Source organism: Melospiza melodia, chromosome 3 (genome assembly GCF_035770615.1).
Source record: "Melospiza melodia melodia isolate bMelMel2 chromosome 3, bMelMel2.pri, whole genome shotgun sequence".
Classification (NCBI taxonomy): Eukaryota; Metazoa; Chordata; class Aves; order Passeriformes; family Passerellidae; genus Melospiza; species Melospiza melodia.
In genome coordinates, this window is record NC_086196.1 from 105,469,094 (window position 1) to 105,486,991 (window position 17,898).

Genomic DNA, 17,898 nt, shown 5'->3' on the forward strand with positions numbered 1-17,898 from the left:
AACTGAGGGTAATGTTTGTAGCCAATCATTTCTCAGCATGAGGCAAAAATAAAGTTTTTCTAAAATTTTGGAGGCGCTGCCTGGACCTAAATATATACCCAGGCAAGAGTGATTTGTAAGGACAATTAAATATTTCTGATGATTACAATTCATTAATTCTTGACTTATTTTTACAGCCTGTGTCCCAAATGAAAGCAGGATCCCAAGGAATAAGGTGCTTGCTCCAGGGAAGGGCAATGGGGGGTGTCCTGCTGGTTCCCTGTACTGGCAGCAGGCAAGATGAAACTCCCAAGGGAAGGAAGAGCCATCCTCTGATACTGACTCTTTGTCATATCTTTGCCCTCTGTTTCTCACCCTTTGGGCTGTGCAGTGCACTCAGAGCAAGTTAAAACATTATTTCCCAAGGGATGTTTGGGTCCTTGCTTCCTGTTGCCACCATGGGTGTCATCATACAGTTAATTCATTCCCTCTCTTTGTAAACTTTCCTTACTGTTTAACATTATTTTGCTCAAGTAAACTAGAAGAATAAACTGCAGAAAGGGCAACCTAGAGAACAAAATTGAAATTGGCAGAGTGCTCTGACAAAAATAAACAAAAATTACTACCTTTGTACAAGTTGTTATTTAAGCTGTTATTTTATGCGCCTCGTCTGGATCTGCTGGCAGCAGGATGTTGTGTGCTGAGAAACATGCTCAGCAGAATAAATAGTCTTGACCTGTGTTCTGTAATAAGTCCTATCTCAAGCCAATCATCCTCACCAAAAAGCGCCATTAAGTGAGTTGTGAGCAACTGATAGTATGTTCTTGTGAGATGAGGCCCAAACACCATTCTTGATGCTGCCAAATTTTTTGAAAAAGTAGGATTTCAAGTGACAGCTCCTCCAAAGAATAACGATCAAGTGTACGGACAGAGTCATATCAATGCCATTCTTTTGGGCAGAAGGTGATCTTTATGTCAAGGAAAGCCAAAATCTTGCTGAAGTTCCTAATGGCCTATGTCAAGTTGAGGGTTTTAACATCCGGCCTGTGCCCTATCCATACTTCAAGGATATTATTTTCCAGTCACAGGAAAACGTGAAGGGTGTTCAACATACTGTACTAGACTTGTCTTAAGAATGCAGCTTATCATTTCTTAGGCCAGCACCATATTATTCAAACTACAGATCAATATTTAGCACGTAATCCTTATTGGAATGAGAAAACAAATCAAAACTGTCTTATGTTTTAATTGTGTTTCTTAGACTGGCAGAACTGTGCTTGATGTGGCATCCTCCAAAAGTTATAAAGCGCTGTTGCTGTAACAGGCTTTCCATTATCACAACAGCACCTGTTTGCTGCTGCAGACAGTTTTTGGAGAGGTGATTGAGCATGATCCACTATGGTAACTTATTTTATCTAGGGATTTGAGTGCTGCGAAAGTCTCAAAAAGGGGAAATCAAACATGAACAGGCGGCCAGAAAGGGGCTGCACATCCCTGTCTTAATTCCTTCCCAGAGTTCTCATGTGAACACCAGCTGCTGCTGTGATCCTTAGAAATGCACTTCTGGGGGTGATGAGGATGAGACATCCTTTTTGTACTCCCTGGACTGCCTGGAAGCATTTTGTGAGCCAAATGGCCACAGGGAATGTCCCTCTCCTGTGAAGGTGCATGACAAGCCAGGTCACACCAGGGCTCACACTACCACAATAAATCCCTGCTGCTCTGAGCCAAGCACAGCTCTCACCAAAGGAATATTACACATTGTGTGATCAAGCACTATGCAAAATAACTTCTAAACAGCCTGAGCAGCCTTCAGTGAACACGCAGCTTGTGCCAGCTGTCATGAAAACTGCTTTGAAATGAAAGAGGGTGTAGCTACTGTAGCTACTGTATGTGTGACTAATCTCTGCTGAAGTGTATGGTAATACTTTCAGTCTTCAAACCAAACACATGCAATCCACTTTCTCTCTCTTTAATCTGGAGAGAGGATCTCAGTTTCACACCAATTTCACTACAAGACACATGACCGTGTGAAAGAAGTGAAAATTTTTAATTATGTTAAAAAAGAAGCTGACAGGAAGGGTTCATCTAGGTAATAGGTTCTCATAATTTTGCATTTATGCCTAATGTTTGGTAGAAAGTACAAATGGTAACTGTTAAAGGCGTGGATAAATATGCTCAATTCGGTTCTGCTGACCAGGGAAGTGGAGTTGTGACCAGACTTGCTCCAGAAGCAGCCCCACCAGGCGTGGTGCTCCAGCCCAGCCTCGAACATCCACACTGGGGCTGTGTGAGCTCTTCACAGCTTTCTTGGCATTTCTTTGCAAAATTACACTTACCCAGGCTGTGCAAAGGGCTCTGTTGTGTTCTTCTTGCCTTCTTGCTAGCCAGGGAAAGGCTGCCAAAAGTGGGGCTGTACTAAGGGGGAATTGAGTGCTGAGGACTTCAATTCCATGTGCGAGTGTGTGGCATGGAAGTTTTTCAAAGCCCAGGTGAGGGGACTCGACACTGAGAGCTTACCACAGGGTCAGGACTATTTCCTCCTGTAGCTTCTCTTCAATAGCAACTGTTACTTTGTTTTTGAAAAGTCCAGTTGCCAAATTTAAGGGCTGGATTCTGGGATTTGGGTCCTGATTAGGCCCAAGCAGCCCAGCAGCCAAATAAATACTTTTGAAAATATCAATCAGAGTGATATCAGTGTTCCTTTGCACATCCAGAACTAAGCATGCTTTCACTGGACTCATCGGAAAACAACACTTTGCCACCAGTTCTGGAAGGACTGGACCCATTTCTGCTCAGAAGCCACCAGGCACTGTGTCTGCATAAGACTGCACAAGTGTGTGGAAACGTTGTCTGCTGATCAACTGTTCTAGTGAAAACTTAGCATTTTGGACCAAAAATGGGTGATGGATTCTGTCAGATACTTCTGTCATCACTACAGTCTCCACCATCACACTTGTGCTCTTAACACAGTTTTATAAACACATGTAGATATTTATTAGTTATCAGCAAACTCAGTTATCTTCCCTTGTCTGGAGACAATACAATGCTAAAAGTAAAACAAAGGGCTATTAAAGGGTATTAAAAGAGAAGCTACTAACAGTTTATGCTTTCTCTGCATGGTTTTACTTTTCTTTGAAGTTTTATGCCACTTCTGAAGATGTTGTCTTGAATTGTAACAATGGTTCATAATTTGTTCTCTCTCATGGTAAAGTCCAAACCTTTCAGGACATGAAGTGAAGGAAAAATTTCAAACAATACCAAGGGTTTTTGTAGGAAACAGTTCTTCATGTTTTACAGTGGCACAGATTCAGAAGGTTCATTAACTACTAAACGTGAACGTTTCAAGACTGTGAGACTGAGGTGAAAATACTCAATGAGAATCACTGATACCTAAAGCCTCACTGCAACTTGGTAATGGAAAATTAAAAACAGCATGTAAAATTGCTTTTGGAGCCTAAAAAGGCACCTTAGCCTCCCACCCTGCTCTGTTGAGTTGTGTGAAATGGATCTGCTCAGAAAACATGTCCCAAATTGCTTTGAATGTGAACTCAACAGAAAATGTATCTGTGATGCTTGGCTGGGCAGTGCTCCAACTTCAATGAGGCTTTCCGAAAGAAGAGTTTGGGATCACTCAGTGGTCCTGTTGCCCTCCTGGAGTGATGAACAAGTGTTGACCAGCTTCTCTGCAACCACAGCCTTCCCTCCAGTCACCTTCTGAAAGAGTTATCAAATGTTTCCTGGTTAATATCTTCAGTGTGGCTCCAGGCTGGTCCCAGTGAAAGATGGATTTATGACAGGTGAGGGCAGAGTTGTGCCTGGGGAAGGTGCTGATGCTATCAAAATATAATAATTCCCTGTGTGCACCGTGTGGCATACATAAACCTGGACGTATTGCGTATTCATTTATTTCCATCCATTTACTTACCTGCACTGAAGAGACCTTTTCTATCCACACTTTGAGGAATTTTATTTAATTCACTATCAACTGCTGAAAAGCACCAGAAAGAAAAACAAGTTAAATCACTTACTTTTGTCTTTTCCAGTTTGTAAATGCACAGCAATGGCTAGGATAGGTGAAGTTTGCCTCAATCAAAGATCTAAATTTGCTTAAGTCAGGAAGCTTTTTTAAATTGTATGTAGACCTTGCTCTTAGCTTCTTAATGAGTTCTAATCCATGACTTGGCAGGAAACTGATTTTCGTGCTGGAAATATCCCTTTAAGAAAACATATGAAAATCTTGGTAAAAAGCAAATTTACTGCTCAACAATGGATATGTGTTTTCTACTGTCCTACTCATTCTCTGAGTAGTGACTGGGAACAGATCAGCTGGAAATCAACACCGAAAAGATGATCCAGTGCTAAATTGGGCGTTCCTCCAGCAAACTGAGGTAATATCCATTGCAAACAACAATCAAGTGGTGTTAGTCTGTGAGAACAAAAGAAAAAAAATCCCACAATTGTTCTGGATGGAAATTAGCAGGCACATAAACTATTACTGCAATATGATGCTGAGCTTAGTAAATACCCATAATTGAAGCAATCATCCCATAATACTGTTAAAGGACAGAAAAAATGGCTGATGAAATCACAATATAAGTTTGCTATACGAACATCACATCATGGGAAGGCTGCTGTGGAAAAGGCAATAAACACAAAGAGAGAAGCTCACACGTGGGTACAGGTTGGGGATATCAGATTTTGTACTCATTAGGAAGAAAAACATTAAAGAGAGACAGGACAGCCTTGTTCAGACAGTTAGGAACAAAAAACTCCCAACAAAACCTTCTTGGAGGTTTAGAAAACAAATATAGCAGAGACTGAAGCAAAGAAAGGGGCAAGACTGCAGGAGTTGGGAGAGATGCGTTTATGTGAAGGCAATTACTGTGGGACAGGCTATCAGAGGCAGTGATGGAATCTGCAGCCATGAATGAACTAAAGGGAGCATTAGGGGGGCTTTTAAAAGGAAACATGTTCTGCATACACTTAATCTTGACTTGTGCAATGCAAGCGAAGAAAGGGAAGAAGGACCAAGGGTGCTCCATCTCCAGGCTAAGAGAAAATCCATCCCCATGGTTCCAGACTGTAGCAGCTGGGGCAAAACATCTCTGCAATTCCCTTGCAGGGACACAAACCATCAAAATCACTCTTCCTCCTTTAAGCCCTGTGCTCTCACAGCCTGAGACTGATCCAGGATGCAGGGTTTGCTGAGGCTGCTCTGCTCCTCATTCTCCAAGAAAAGAACAGATTTCTCCCTAATCAAGGAATTGGACTGACAATATTTGCAGTTTTCTCCATGTCCCCTCAAAGGTACAATTTCCAGTTCATCTTTGACAGTGTGATGTCAGGACATTTTATTTGATCTCTATCACCCAACATGCACAAATTGTTTTTATTATTGCATTATTACAGGAGAGTGGTGCCATGTGGGGGGGAGACCAGGTTTTAGCAGCATATAATAAAGTTTAGACAGTTACTATGTACCATACACACATTTGCATCTCTGTTCTCTGGTCTAGAAAGCAAAATTAGTACCAGGAAAGGGCTCTATTTGAGCACCAGCCAAGCCTAAGAAGTTCATAGGCAGATGATGAAGCAGTTTGTAAAATTGGTAAAGAGGATCTTGTGTCCATGCTGTGCCCACAGTTGAGGCTTTACATCCAGGCTCTGAAGGAATGTGCCACCTTCAGCAGCTGGACAATGGGCTGTGGCAGAGAGGAGCAAACACAAATCCCACTCCTCTGCCCCCAGCTGGGACTGTGGCTTTTGCAGAAGACAGATTGGTGTGTTCCAAAGTGCTGTGAACTTCTGCAGGGCAGGCTGAGAGAAGCCACACCTCTCACAGAAGAGGTCCTGAGGTCCTGGGCCTGTTTCTACAGGAGCTAAACCTGGCAGCTGATGAGAAAGTTTGGGCCATCGATTTCTACCTTGGACGCTTGAAGAGGCAATTAGGCTGCAATGAGCAGCCTCAATTTTCACTCTGATGCTGATGCTGGCCTCAGTGCTCTGCCTAATGAAAACTGTCACCAGAGTGTGTGCTCATGAGTCAAAAACTAAACAGCAGGTTTCTGCTTAAATCCAGAGACAGCAACTCTCATGGCATCATTAAGAGAATGTGTAACTTCTTAGTTCTGAACAAGAGCACAGGAAAAAAAATGTTTCCTTTGGCTTGTTAGATAAAAAGCATGACTGCATCCAAATTGGTTTTACACTGTGTGGAAATAAATATGAATAGGGATAGAGCTTAAAAATATCTAAAAGTTTTCTGAATCTTTCATCATCTCTAAATAGTTTCAAAGATATTTAATAGTTTTCCCACAAAGACTTGTTACTTATTGAAGAAACTTTTCTTTTTATGCTCATTATCACACATAAACAGATGTGAGTTAGGGAAAGTGCTTTGCATACCCCTGTGGGTTTTTTTTCAGTATGTCTGTGAGGGATAGCTATGGATACACCACTGAAAAGCCCCAAAAAGCAAACACAGACATTGTGCAGGTGCTTTAGTAAATTACTCCACTGAGTTACCACACACACCTCAGCACAGAGGTTCTTTGGGATGCTGTTCTCTAGTTAGAGGCTTGATAAATTAAATAAGCCTGATGGAGAAGATTATAAAGTGGCAGTAGGAAATCAAACCAGAAGGCATCAGCAATTGAAATACGTGTTCTTGTGTTATTGTTGCTTGGCTGTGACTCATCAGCCTTGGCAGCAGCTGGTGCAGGAACAGCAAAATGAATCTGCCTTCTCCTCCAAACACTTCCCTTTCCCACTGGGAGTCTCTGTTGGATTAGCAGAAGTACTGACCAGCTGATGAGGTCTGAAAGACACCTACAGAAACAGCAAAAAATAGCTTCTGGAGCAGAAATCAGAGCAGGATAGGCGGACTGGGGAGAACAATTTTCTTCGTGCTTGTATTTAAACTGATCTCTGCTGCACTTCAGGGCTCAGCTGTGGAGCTGGGGATCTGCTGGAGCTCTCCTGCAGCATCCAAATGTGGGACTATCAATGAAGAAAAATTGCAAGGGTGAGATGGGGCACAGCCATGCCTCGCTCTGCACTGAGCCAGGACACAGCCAGAGAACCAAGGACGCCAGCAAAGGCTGGTGCAAGCCACTGCAGCTCTGAGAGGAGCTGCAGACCATTAAATGAACAGTGCAGCTGAAAATTGAAGCTATGAAACTCAAAGTTGGAAAGAGAGTGTATATCTGTGTAGAAGGAATATGTATAGTTGTGGGATTTATTAGCTATTTGATTTACTGGCTTACTGTCAACACTGAAATGCTTTAACTCAAAATTTTATGTCTTTCCCAAAGAGAGATTCTAATTCAGCCAAGAGCTGTAAGTCTGAGAGAGGAATTAATTTGTGAAACTCTGTAGCCTGCACAAGGCCCATGATTGGTGCTGTCTATTTGTGTTTCTTTTACATTACTTTAATATGATGGATTATAAAATAGAAGTTGGCATTAATTGACTCCTTAACACTGGTCCAGGAAGATCAGGAGTTAAACCACCTTGATATTCATTCTATTAGAACACTGCAGTCTGCAACATGGATTTGATTGCAGCAACAGCAAAAATATGATTTGTCCCAGCAAAGATATGATTATGGGTCAATCATTTCCACAAGTGAAAGCACATCCCTGGTGATGGATGAGTAAGAAGGCTCTTCTCTCATGATCTCAGCCAGGATAAAAAGGTAATTTCCCATCCACACAATAGTGGATGTATTGGTAATGGAACAGAAAACTTTTTACACAAATAACTCAGTGTTAGAAATTGAACTATCAAATGAATCTCAACTACAGGCAAATCAATTTGATAAACCTCCAGAATATGATTGTATCAAGTATAGCTTGCAAAGAAAATGCACTTATTTTTCGCTACAGGAAACAATGATTTCCCAAAGAAACACCTAAGATACTACTGATTCAAAGATGCTCCAGTGTCAGTCTTTTCCAAGAAAAAGAAGATGCTTTGAAGGAACAATGGAAGTGGAGCAGAATGCAGCAAGCCCAGCTCTTTATATCATAGGTGCACTGATCATCACACAGTGGAAAATGAAGCCTTCAGATGAGCTCTGGACTCAATTGAAGGTTAATAATTTTTTCTCCCTCCTCTTCAGATGTGTAACCACTCTAGCATCTGTGCAAAATCTTCCAACAGCTCCAATGACCCCTCTCACTTATTTGGGATGACTTTTAGCCCTTTCTGGACAACCAGGGTAGATGCAAAGAGAGAAAGGCTCCAATGAATCAGTGAGATGAAAAAAGAACCTCACATCCCTCTTGCAGCCCTTACGTGTGGTGGCTTGTGCTCAGAAACACAGGCAGATGTGCAAACTCATATATTTTTGGAGGCTGTGGCAAACTGTGGCTTGAGGTAATGGTGGCTGAGATCCATGAGCATCCTACTGCTGAATTTCTACTGCTGAGTTATTGATTCCCACCTCATCACTCACCAAGGACATCCTGCTGGAACTGTGTGGGATGTATCTCATACCTATCCCAATCCCCATCCCTGTAGGATGGGAATTTTGCTTCAGAATCAAGCTGCACAGATGCAGGGGCAGATTTTCAGTGGCAAGTAATTCAGATTTCAGCATTAGAACCACTCACCCAGTCTTGATTTTGCTCAAACAGAAAACCAAAAGCTTTTTTTTTTTTAGCAGAAAAAACAAAGCAGAATGACGCCTCTCTTGATCCAGTTTATGATCCTGGATCTAAATCTCTCACCTTCAATACTCACAAAAACTTGAGGACAAAGTGAAAATAAAAGTTCTAGACTGATATTTCAGTTATGGCTTCCTTTTTTTAAAATTCAGAGCTAGACCTCTGGTCTTGACCTCCAAGATTTGCAAGATGCTGAAATCCAGACTGGCATTCATATGTTCTTCTCTGACCCTTTCTAAGGAGTCAGGAATGAGAAAAATGTTATCCAACTGCTACTTACAAAACAACAGGTCCATTGGCTCCTTGGAAGACCTCATTTGGTAATTTTTCTAGGTTGTGATTATCACTTAGATTTCTGAAAAACACAATATTTTATGCTGAAACAATCTGAGACTAAACGAAAAAAAAAATCTTGCAGAAGTTACTATCTTCATTTTTCAGAATTGCAAACAACAGAAATAGTTACAGCTCATCCAGATATGTTCCATTAAATGCATGATCCTCAATGTCCTGAATTCCATTTTTATTGAGCCATCTGCAACAGAGAAAAGGAGAAGAGAGTTGTGTTCTTTTTTATGCTTCACGATTGAAATGTATGCAATTCAAAACAGGGAATGTCAAACAAACAAAATTGGTAAATGGACATCGAAATGGTGAAATTTCTACAAATCCCAGCCTGTAAGACCCCAACAGTGGAGGCAGGCTTTGGAGGGGGCAGACATGAATAGGGTGGATGAGGGCAACCATGAGAGATGGCAGCTGGAGTAAGTTCCACAGTAAGGTCAGAGCTGGTGAAGATGCTGTTGCTGCTCATGGCTCCACTGGGAAGGCAGCAGAGGAGCCAGGGTGACCAGAATCTTTCCTGTTGGTGCTGTCAGTGCCACTCACTTTTACTCTTATCAAGATGCTTTTGAAACGCTGGGCCATGGCCTCACCTTTGCCAGTTATTAGGGAAAAAAGCCTGCTGTGTGCCGTGGGCTGACATCCACAGCCAGGCACGGGGAGGAGGGGAGATGATGGTCACTGAGCCAGGCAGGAGGGCTCAGGGAGCAGCCAAACTGCCCAGGCAGCAGGTGATTCCTCCTACACTGCTGCCTTGACAGATTACACCCCCTGTCTGCCCTGCTGCCCAGCCCTCCCTCCCCAGGCTCCTTTCCCCAGGGGGAGGCCACAGGTAGTGAACCTGGCTATTGGAGCTCCTGGGGCTCTCTGCCAAGTTTTTACTCTGGTGCATTAGCTAATTAACGTTTAATGACCTTCCCTCTGTCCCTTCACGGTGCTAAAAATTTACATTGAGGTCAGCTCTATTTATCATCTTTACGGTGCAATCTTTCATCTTGCCTTAAACGTCACCGCGCAGCTCACGCCCTCTCCAGCAGGCAGTGACAGGGCTGATTGATGGCAGAAATGGCCTGATTTAATTAAACTGTCAGCCAACCTGGACTCTTTTCTAATTCACTTTGAAAGCTGAGCATACAAGTGACCCACTTATCTGAGGTCTGAGGTGGTGAGCTAAGGTCAGCACGGAAATCAGTCATGGGTCTGGCTGAAAGGATTGCTCCTTTGACCATGACAGGCAGATGCACATATCTCTGTGTCTATAATGTCTGTCAGGATGGATCAGGAGAGCTGTCACCGTCCCCTTCACTTGCCAGCACCATTAGACATGAGTGAGCAGGCACGGAGGAGAGACAGGTCCCTGCTTACAGCATTTGAAACATTTATTATATTACATTGATCTTATAAATTTGTAGCTGCCAGGCTGATAGATATGTTTTTAATCACACTATTAGCACTTGCTGCATTCTCTCACTGAACATGATGTTAATGCAATGAGATACTAAGGTTGTAAAACACTCACTGTTGCCACACAGTGTGGACTATATACTCCTGTCACCTGGCTAATAGCATCTGAGTAGTAAAAAGAGCAAAAAAAAAAATTACCCCAATCCTGAGACCTCATTATAGTACACATAGATGAATTTCTATTGAGGCATATTCTCCCCTCACTTCAACCAGCATCCTTACTGACTCCACTAACTCTTATGTTTACAAGGTGACAATGGAGGAGAGATCAGAGCTTGGACATGGGGGCTTTTCCTTATCATTTCATGGCTAGAGCAGATTTTTAAAACTCTAAAATTCACCCAGTGCAAGAGGTCACTGTCCCTGAGGAACAGGAATTTACACTCTATTTCAGGACTGGAAAGGCTCTGTCTCGGAGCTTAAGTTGCATGCAGACCTGGGAACAAAGTGGATTTCTTCCACAAATTTCTAGCCCTTCATCACCAAATGTCTCCTCAGCTCCCACCTGTGCTGATCCCATGCATAGCATAAGATTAAATCCAAATTACTGGTGAAAATATGCTTGGAGCCATCCATAGCTAAGCCTATTAAAATGGTTTCTCCCTAGAATGTGGGGGTTCAGTGGGTCCTGGATGATTTCAATCATCTTGGTATGCCTGCTTGCACTAAATGATGTTGCTGTGACTCTGCTGAGTTGCTGGGTCTTCAGTTTTGTATAGAAAAGAGGCGTATTTGCTCTTAAAATGAACTAAATTCATCACAGCACAACGAAAGCCTAATCAGGGACTCTCAAAGGGTGCATGCAGGGCCTCTGTCCCAGATTGGTCTGGGGAGAACTAGAGTAAAGTTAGGACGCTGTCTGATCAGGGTGCTGGAGGCCAGGTCTGCTCACACAGCTCTTGCTGCTCCTGCACACACTGGTGGGTGTGAGGAGCCTGTGACAATCACAGAATCACAGAAAATTTGGGCTGGAAGGGACCTTAAAGATCCCCCAGTTCCAAACCCCCTGCCATGGACAGCAACACCTTCCCTAGGCCAGCCTGCAAAAAGCTCCATCCAGCCTGGCCTTTTGCACTTCCAGGGATGGGGCATCCACATCTTCTCTGGGCAACCTGGTAAAGAATTTCTTCCTGATATAAGCAATGAAATATTTTGGGGAGAAAGGGGAAAGCCAACCTCAAGCTGCTCAAGTGGCAGAGAGAGATCAAAACACAACAAAACTCTGGGTTATTTATCTTACCCTCCAGTGGTATCATGAAAACAAACATAGAATTTGTTGCTCAGTGCTTTGGGAATAAATACTTGAAAAAAGCCTGTGTGCATATGTGTGTGTGTGTGTGTTTAAAACTTCAGAAAAGTATAGAGAGCTTGTGCATAACTAATAGGGAAAAGGGAGAGATAAAGCCAAATGACTTCTCTTGGTTATTGATGGTCTGACCTTGCTCCCCCAGAATCGACGTGAGCTCAGTCAATTCAAACCCCGCTTTTCTCTCTCAGTGTGCCAGGTAAACCACATGGTGGGAATTTTTTCCAGTCTGGCCACTGGCTAAGTGAAAGGAAGGCAGCTTGTTAGCAAGCAAACAGTATGTTTTGATATACAGAGAGAAAGGATCAAAGAAGCCAGCTATTTCATTAAAATACATGACTGCTCAAATCAAATGTAGGGCCAGCTCACCACGCAGCTCCAAACTGCATTGAGAACCCACTTGTACCAATGCATTAACATTGTGTACACAGAAACCACATTTCCACAACATCTTCATACATTCTGCCCAAGTAATAAATGTCTTTGAGTGATGTGTCTGACTGTAAATATTTATGAGTCGTGCCATCCTTTTGAACACAATTTGTATCGCAGGGAACTGTAGCTGTAGGTGTTTAACCTTGGCATTGGTAATTACTAAATTCACTCTCTGATGTGCTTCTAAAATAAAGAGCAGGAATAGAACACAACAAAAGAAACCCAAAAAAATCCCAAAAAAACAGAACAAAAAAAAACCAACCCAAAAGCATTCATTTGTTTCATGGCAGAGAAACAGAATACAGAGATCTCAGGGGCAAGGAGAGATGTAAAATCTCAAATTGAATTTGGAAGTGCATGAAAAAGTGCCCAACTCCTGCTATCCTTGACCCTGTTCTGGAAAAGAAATGAGCTAACAAGGAGAATAATGAATTTGCTATGTCTACTCACAGAATCACACTTTCAGAACTCAGGCCCATGAATGAATTTCTTTCAATTGTACGTATATTGATATTGTCTTGAATATCTCTGAAAAATAAAATACAATAGAAACTACACCTTTTTGTACTTCTACGAGCCTTTCAATACAATATGCTGCTTCAAACACAGTATTTTCCCCCTATATTCAATCTGAGAAAGTACTGCAGACAGAGGGTAATAACCAAAATTTCCAAGACATTTTTCTCCTGCAGAGCACAAACCTTCCTGATAAAAAAAGGCTGGAGCAAAACATTTCCAACACCCCCATACCTTCCTCCCAAATAGGCTGAAGACATTAAAATGCATATAAGCTCAGGTCTATAACCCTGAGGTGGATGAAATAGCTCCTCCAGCAAACATACTCCCCAGAAAATGCAATGAGAGGGGGCTGTGAGCCACCCCTTCTCCCAGCCTCCCTACAGAAGGAGGAAAGCCATTAGCCTTTCTGGCCTGATCCAGCAGGGCACCTACCAGCCCATGAATCATGCCCCAGCTGATGTCAACAGGGCTGCTTATAAGCTTTGTATGTGCTTAAGAACTTAAATGCAGGACCCCTGTCAGTGCAATTTGTTGAATGGACAAATAAGAATTTCTGTCTTTCCTCAGTTGTGACTGATATAAAAAATATATATAAAAAAAAAGGAGCATTCTGTTGCTGGCTCAATATAGGCCTCAAAGAAGTTAAGTAATGTTACTCATAATTTAGACTGGGGATATTGCTGTTTCCATGCTGTTTCTGTTGGAAAGCACAGAACAAAATTAATTATCTGCAAAGCTTGAAATTAAGTGCAAAAATTATCTCATGCTGACAGCTCCATGCAGCCACAACTCTGCACAGAGTGACACTTAGACAGAGGCTTCATTCAGCAAACTGAGGGCAGCAGGGGCAGGAATAGGGAGGGAACACAGCACCCATGTGAGTGAACTGTATCCCTCTACTAAAGCTCTGCCCTTTATAAATTTCAAGATCTGCCTTTGGGACTTAAATATTGGCACAGCTGAGGCCAAGGGGAATTCTTTTATTGACCTCAGAAGGTCCAAGGTTTGAACTGAGGTCTAGTTTGGGACTCAATCAGTATCAAGGTCTGTTTATTCTTACAGGAAAGTGAGGAGTTGCATCTAAAAAAATTAAAAGCTCTTGTTGCTACAGGACACAATAACTCCTGTCTAGCTAAGACTGATGATAAACACAAAGGTGTACAGGTGAAATTCCCTGTTGTGCCATAGCTGTTGCATTTCCTTGTTGGTTTTGAGGAGCAATGAACTGAAGTTCTCAGAATTACAAACATCAAATATATTCCTGAAATGGATTTCTTATCTTATATGTCTGTACACTATATTCAGGCATCACCTCTATGTTTTATATGCATTTTTATTGATATTAATGGATATTACTAAAATAGCCATTAATAATTGCAGGATTAATGTTTCTGCAGGTTGAAATCATCTAATCAAACATCTGAAGATGCAGAAATTTGTATGTGAATTAACAATAAATCTTTTCCAAATGTTTTCAGTTATACTAAGAACCAACTGAGGAATGTATGTCAAAATATTTTTCAGTGAAAAAGAAACCAAGTTTTTCTGATATGCATTTTTTTTGTAGAAGAAGTGCTTTAAGAAATTGACAGCCTGTTTTCACAAAAAAAATTTTGCACAATATTTTTTTCCTCATTGGCACTGGAGTTTTCCATTGTAAGAATTTTTAATTTTCTGGGCAGTTATACTGACAGAGCAAACTGGAAAAGTGTATGGTAGGTAACCCCCTGAGTTTGGGTTTTTGTGAGGTTCGCTGCTGTTGTTGTTATTTTTCTTTTCTTTGTGGTGTGGCCACTTCTGATGGAACTCAGCTCTGAGATCAGTGACTCTTCCCATGCAGGTCAGAAAATTTTCACCAGGCGACAGCAAATTTCCTCTGCCACCATCCTGGTTTGGATTTCAACTTCTGAAAGAGGAGTCAAAGGCTGTCCCCTGGGCCACCCTCACACTGCAGTTAAAGGAAGAGCGGTCTGTAAAGTCAAAGTTCCAATGCTTTGTAGAAGGGAGACCTGGAGAGAACAGACCTCCTGACCATCAGTGCCTGCAAAATCACAATCAACACTGCAGAGCTAATAAATGGACACATGGGGAATCATGTTTAGAAAGGTTTTGTTGGAGGAGGAGAACGGTCAAAGGCAGCTTTCAAAAAGTGAAAAGCAAACGTTCAAACTTACAGCAAAACTTTCTGGAAAGAGTGAACCTTGTGGACAGCAGGTAAAAACCGAAGGCCAGTGTTTGATATTAACCTAAGGGGAAGAGAAGATGAAGATTATTCAGTCTGCCCCTGGAAAGAAGGCAGCAATTAATGAAGAAGAAAGAATATTGGACTGAAAATGGTTGTCACAAAAGGCAGAGTTTAGCCACAAATTGGGGTTTCTCAGTAGGAAACTTGACATCGTAATTTAAAAAGGTTTTTGTCCAAAGTACAAGCTGAATTCTGCTGACAGATGTAAAGGGAAAAACCCTACCTTGGATGATAACACAGTTCCTCCCGATGATCTCAGTAAATTTTCCATATTAATTTCCCAACATATTCTAAGAAATCAACTGCACTGACACAGGATAATTATTTTCATGGTAGCTGTTTTAAGACAAAAGTATCGACCCACTACAATTTTAACCTTCAATTTAAACAGTGGACATATTAATTACAGGGGAAATTAATTGATGAAATTAGGAGAGAATTGGGATATTTTACTCCCCAGCACCTTTGATCGTGAGGAGCCAAAACCATGGGAACATTTCAGCAGTTTGTGCAGCTGGAAATGGACCCAAGCCTCTGTCTGAGATACCTCCACCCTCCCTCTGCACTGAGCATCACTGGCCACTGCACTGTGGCTCCTGTCCATGAAACACCACCCCAGAGCTGCTGGTTCTGAAGAATAACCCTGTGCTCACTGCCACTGAGGCCACAGGTATCCAGAGAGATGGACCACATCTAATTTAGTCAAATTTTGTTATCCAGAGCAGCGGCAAGGTCAGGAAAAATGTGATGTTGCCATGACTGGTGGCTGCTGGTGGCTGGGAGGAGGGCTCAGTGCTGGAGGGAGGAGTTGGACTGGACTGGCCTCTGAACATTTGGGAGCTTTTCCCAGACACCAAAAAGTCTCATGTTTACCCCACCAAACAAAGAGAAAATATGGATTCTTGAAAGTTTGATTACATCTTTGTGTTTTTAATATATGAGATGGTAAAGAAGGTAACCTTTCACTGAGAATATTGGTTTCTTAAAGAACACAGGATATGTAAGTTGTTTTGTTTTTTTTTTTTTTTTTTTTATCCTGGCACTTGGAACAACATTATTTTATTATTAGATCAGATCTTTTTCCTTTTATTTACTTATTTTTTAAACAGAATCATTCCTGAATAGCTGAATTGTGATCAAAGGACTGGTTGAGACTGGAAAAAGGTAAGATTGTTCACATGATGTTTTTTTATGAACCTAGATCATTTCAGGAGAGTTGCAGTCTTTCAGGTATTCATAATTTGAACTGAAACTGAATGTCTCCATGTGACAACCAAATCCTACATTTGGGAACTCAGGGTGACACATAAGTCCATGAAAAAGTCATTCACTTGCATAAGTACTGCTCTGAGCTCCCTGAGATGGTATCTGGGTATCCTCAGATGCTGAAAAGACAACTTTGATCTGTCTCATCTTGTAACAGAAAGCAATAGTTCATATGCAGGGAAAAATTAAAGCAGTATTAGTGAATATTCAAGAAGTCAATTTGGGAAAGTTGCTGAAATGTCAAGACTGTTTCGTCTCAGGGTTCAGAGTGGTCTGACATTGCGTTAACTTAAAAATAACAGCTGTCACGTGTGACCAAGAAATCTCCACAAAAATGCCTGTGAAAAACTATTATATATAGTTAAATAGAAAGCATGGTTAATGAAGCAGGTGAATTATACAAGGCCCTTGTTACTTAAAACATTTCGGCACTTACACTTCATAAAAGACTTCACCAAAAAAATTAGAAGCAATAGAAGAACCTGTAACTCCCCCTTACAATATTTAAAAATACGCATTCTAAATTACTGAAGATATACAGGGTTTTAGTGGAAAGCTGCCTTTCATTTTAAATGAGTCATATGCTAAAAATCAGTGCAATCCCATTTTACAAGCCCCTCTTAAACACAAATTGTGCCATACATTTCCCCCAGCAGGAAAATGAAGGAGGAGACTGCTGCCAAGCAGTGTGTGGCTACTGCAGGGCAGAGAAGACATAAGGAGCTTTTCTTTCTGCAGTCCTTCCCCAAGAAAATCTCAATCCTCATGGTGCAGCAATGAAAGGTGACAGGGTTCTAGCATCTGCTATTCAAGCCCTGCTCCCAGGGGCAACTTGATCCCAGCATATCAAAATTCCACATTGGCTCTCAGGGCTTTCACCCTACATGGGAGAAAAACCATCCCCAATGCCTTGGGTTAGTTCTGATCTTTCCAGTAATTCCAAGGTGTTCAGGGCTCAGTTTTCACTGGTGTCAACTGAGCAGCATGAGATGAAGAGGGAAGAATCTCTGACAAATCATTTCATATTGAAGTAAATCTACAGGTGGTACAAGGCACTGATTGCACAGAGGCACAGAATGGTGATTAGGAGCAGGAGAGGATGTTCTTTTAATTAAAAGCAGAAAAAAGAACTCAAAAAATATTTAGCTACACTGCAGCCTAGATCTTCCCTCTCTTTTTATTCCAGCAGCAAATCTCCAGAGGCCTTAAAGTGGATAATCTTTTTAGAATGTAGATAATCCAATTTACTGAATATCTTTCCTGCAGGACAGCTTTGTCAATATATTTGCCATACAATGTATACATCCTTAGTAACCTCACTTTAAACAAGTGTCCTCTTTAATCTGTGTTATGAGTCCCCCCTTGCCATGCATAAACAGCTTGGTGAGAATATTTTTTTTTCAGATTGCTGATGGCTGCTTTCCAAGGTATTAATTGTCTTTCTGAAAAGGCTTACTAGAGTCAATACTTAAGAAAACAGAGCACCACAATCAGCAGAGAAAAAAAAAAATTCAGAAACTAATTCCTGAAAGATTCTGGCTGCTTATCTCCAGATATAGCAATTTGTCTGAGTTTTTTTTATGCCAAATTGTAGGAGCTATTCTGACAAATCTGGGAACACAGTTCACCTCATCAATTTACTGTGGGCATTTGCTAAATTGCAAACTCAG

The 17,898-nt window shown here is 41.6% G+C and overlaps 1 protein-coding gene across 1 annotated transcript in view; it reads right to left on the bottom strand.

Moving 5' to 3' along the window:
- Positions 1–17,898, bottom strand: part of FSHR (follicle stimulating hormone receptor) — an 82,027-nt gene that overhangs the window by 5,744 nt on the left and 58,385 nt on the right. Inside the window, 5 exon segments of the mRNA XM_063152470.1 lie at positions 4,011–4,196; positions 8,932–9,006; positions 9,118–9,186; positions 12,649–12,726; positions 14,892–14,963. Coding sequence (XP_063008540.1) covers positions 4,011–4,196; positions 8,932–9,006; positions 9,118–9,186; positions 12,649–12,726; positions 14,892–14,963 — 480 coding nt within the window.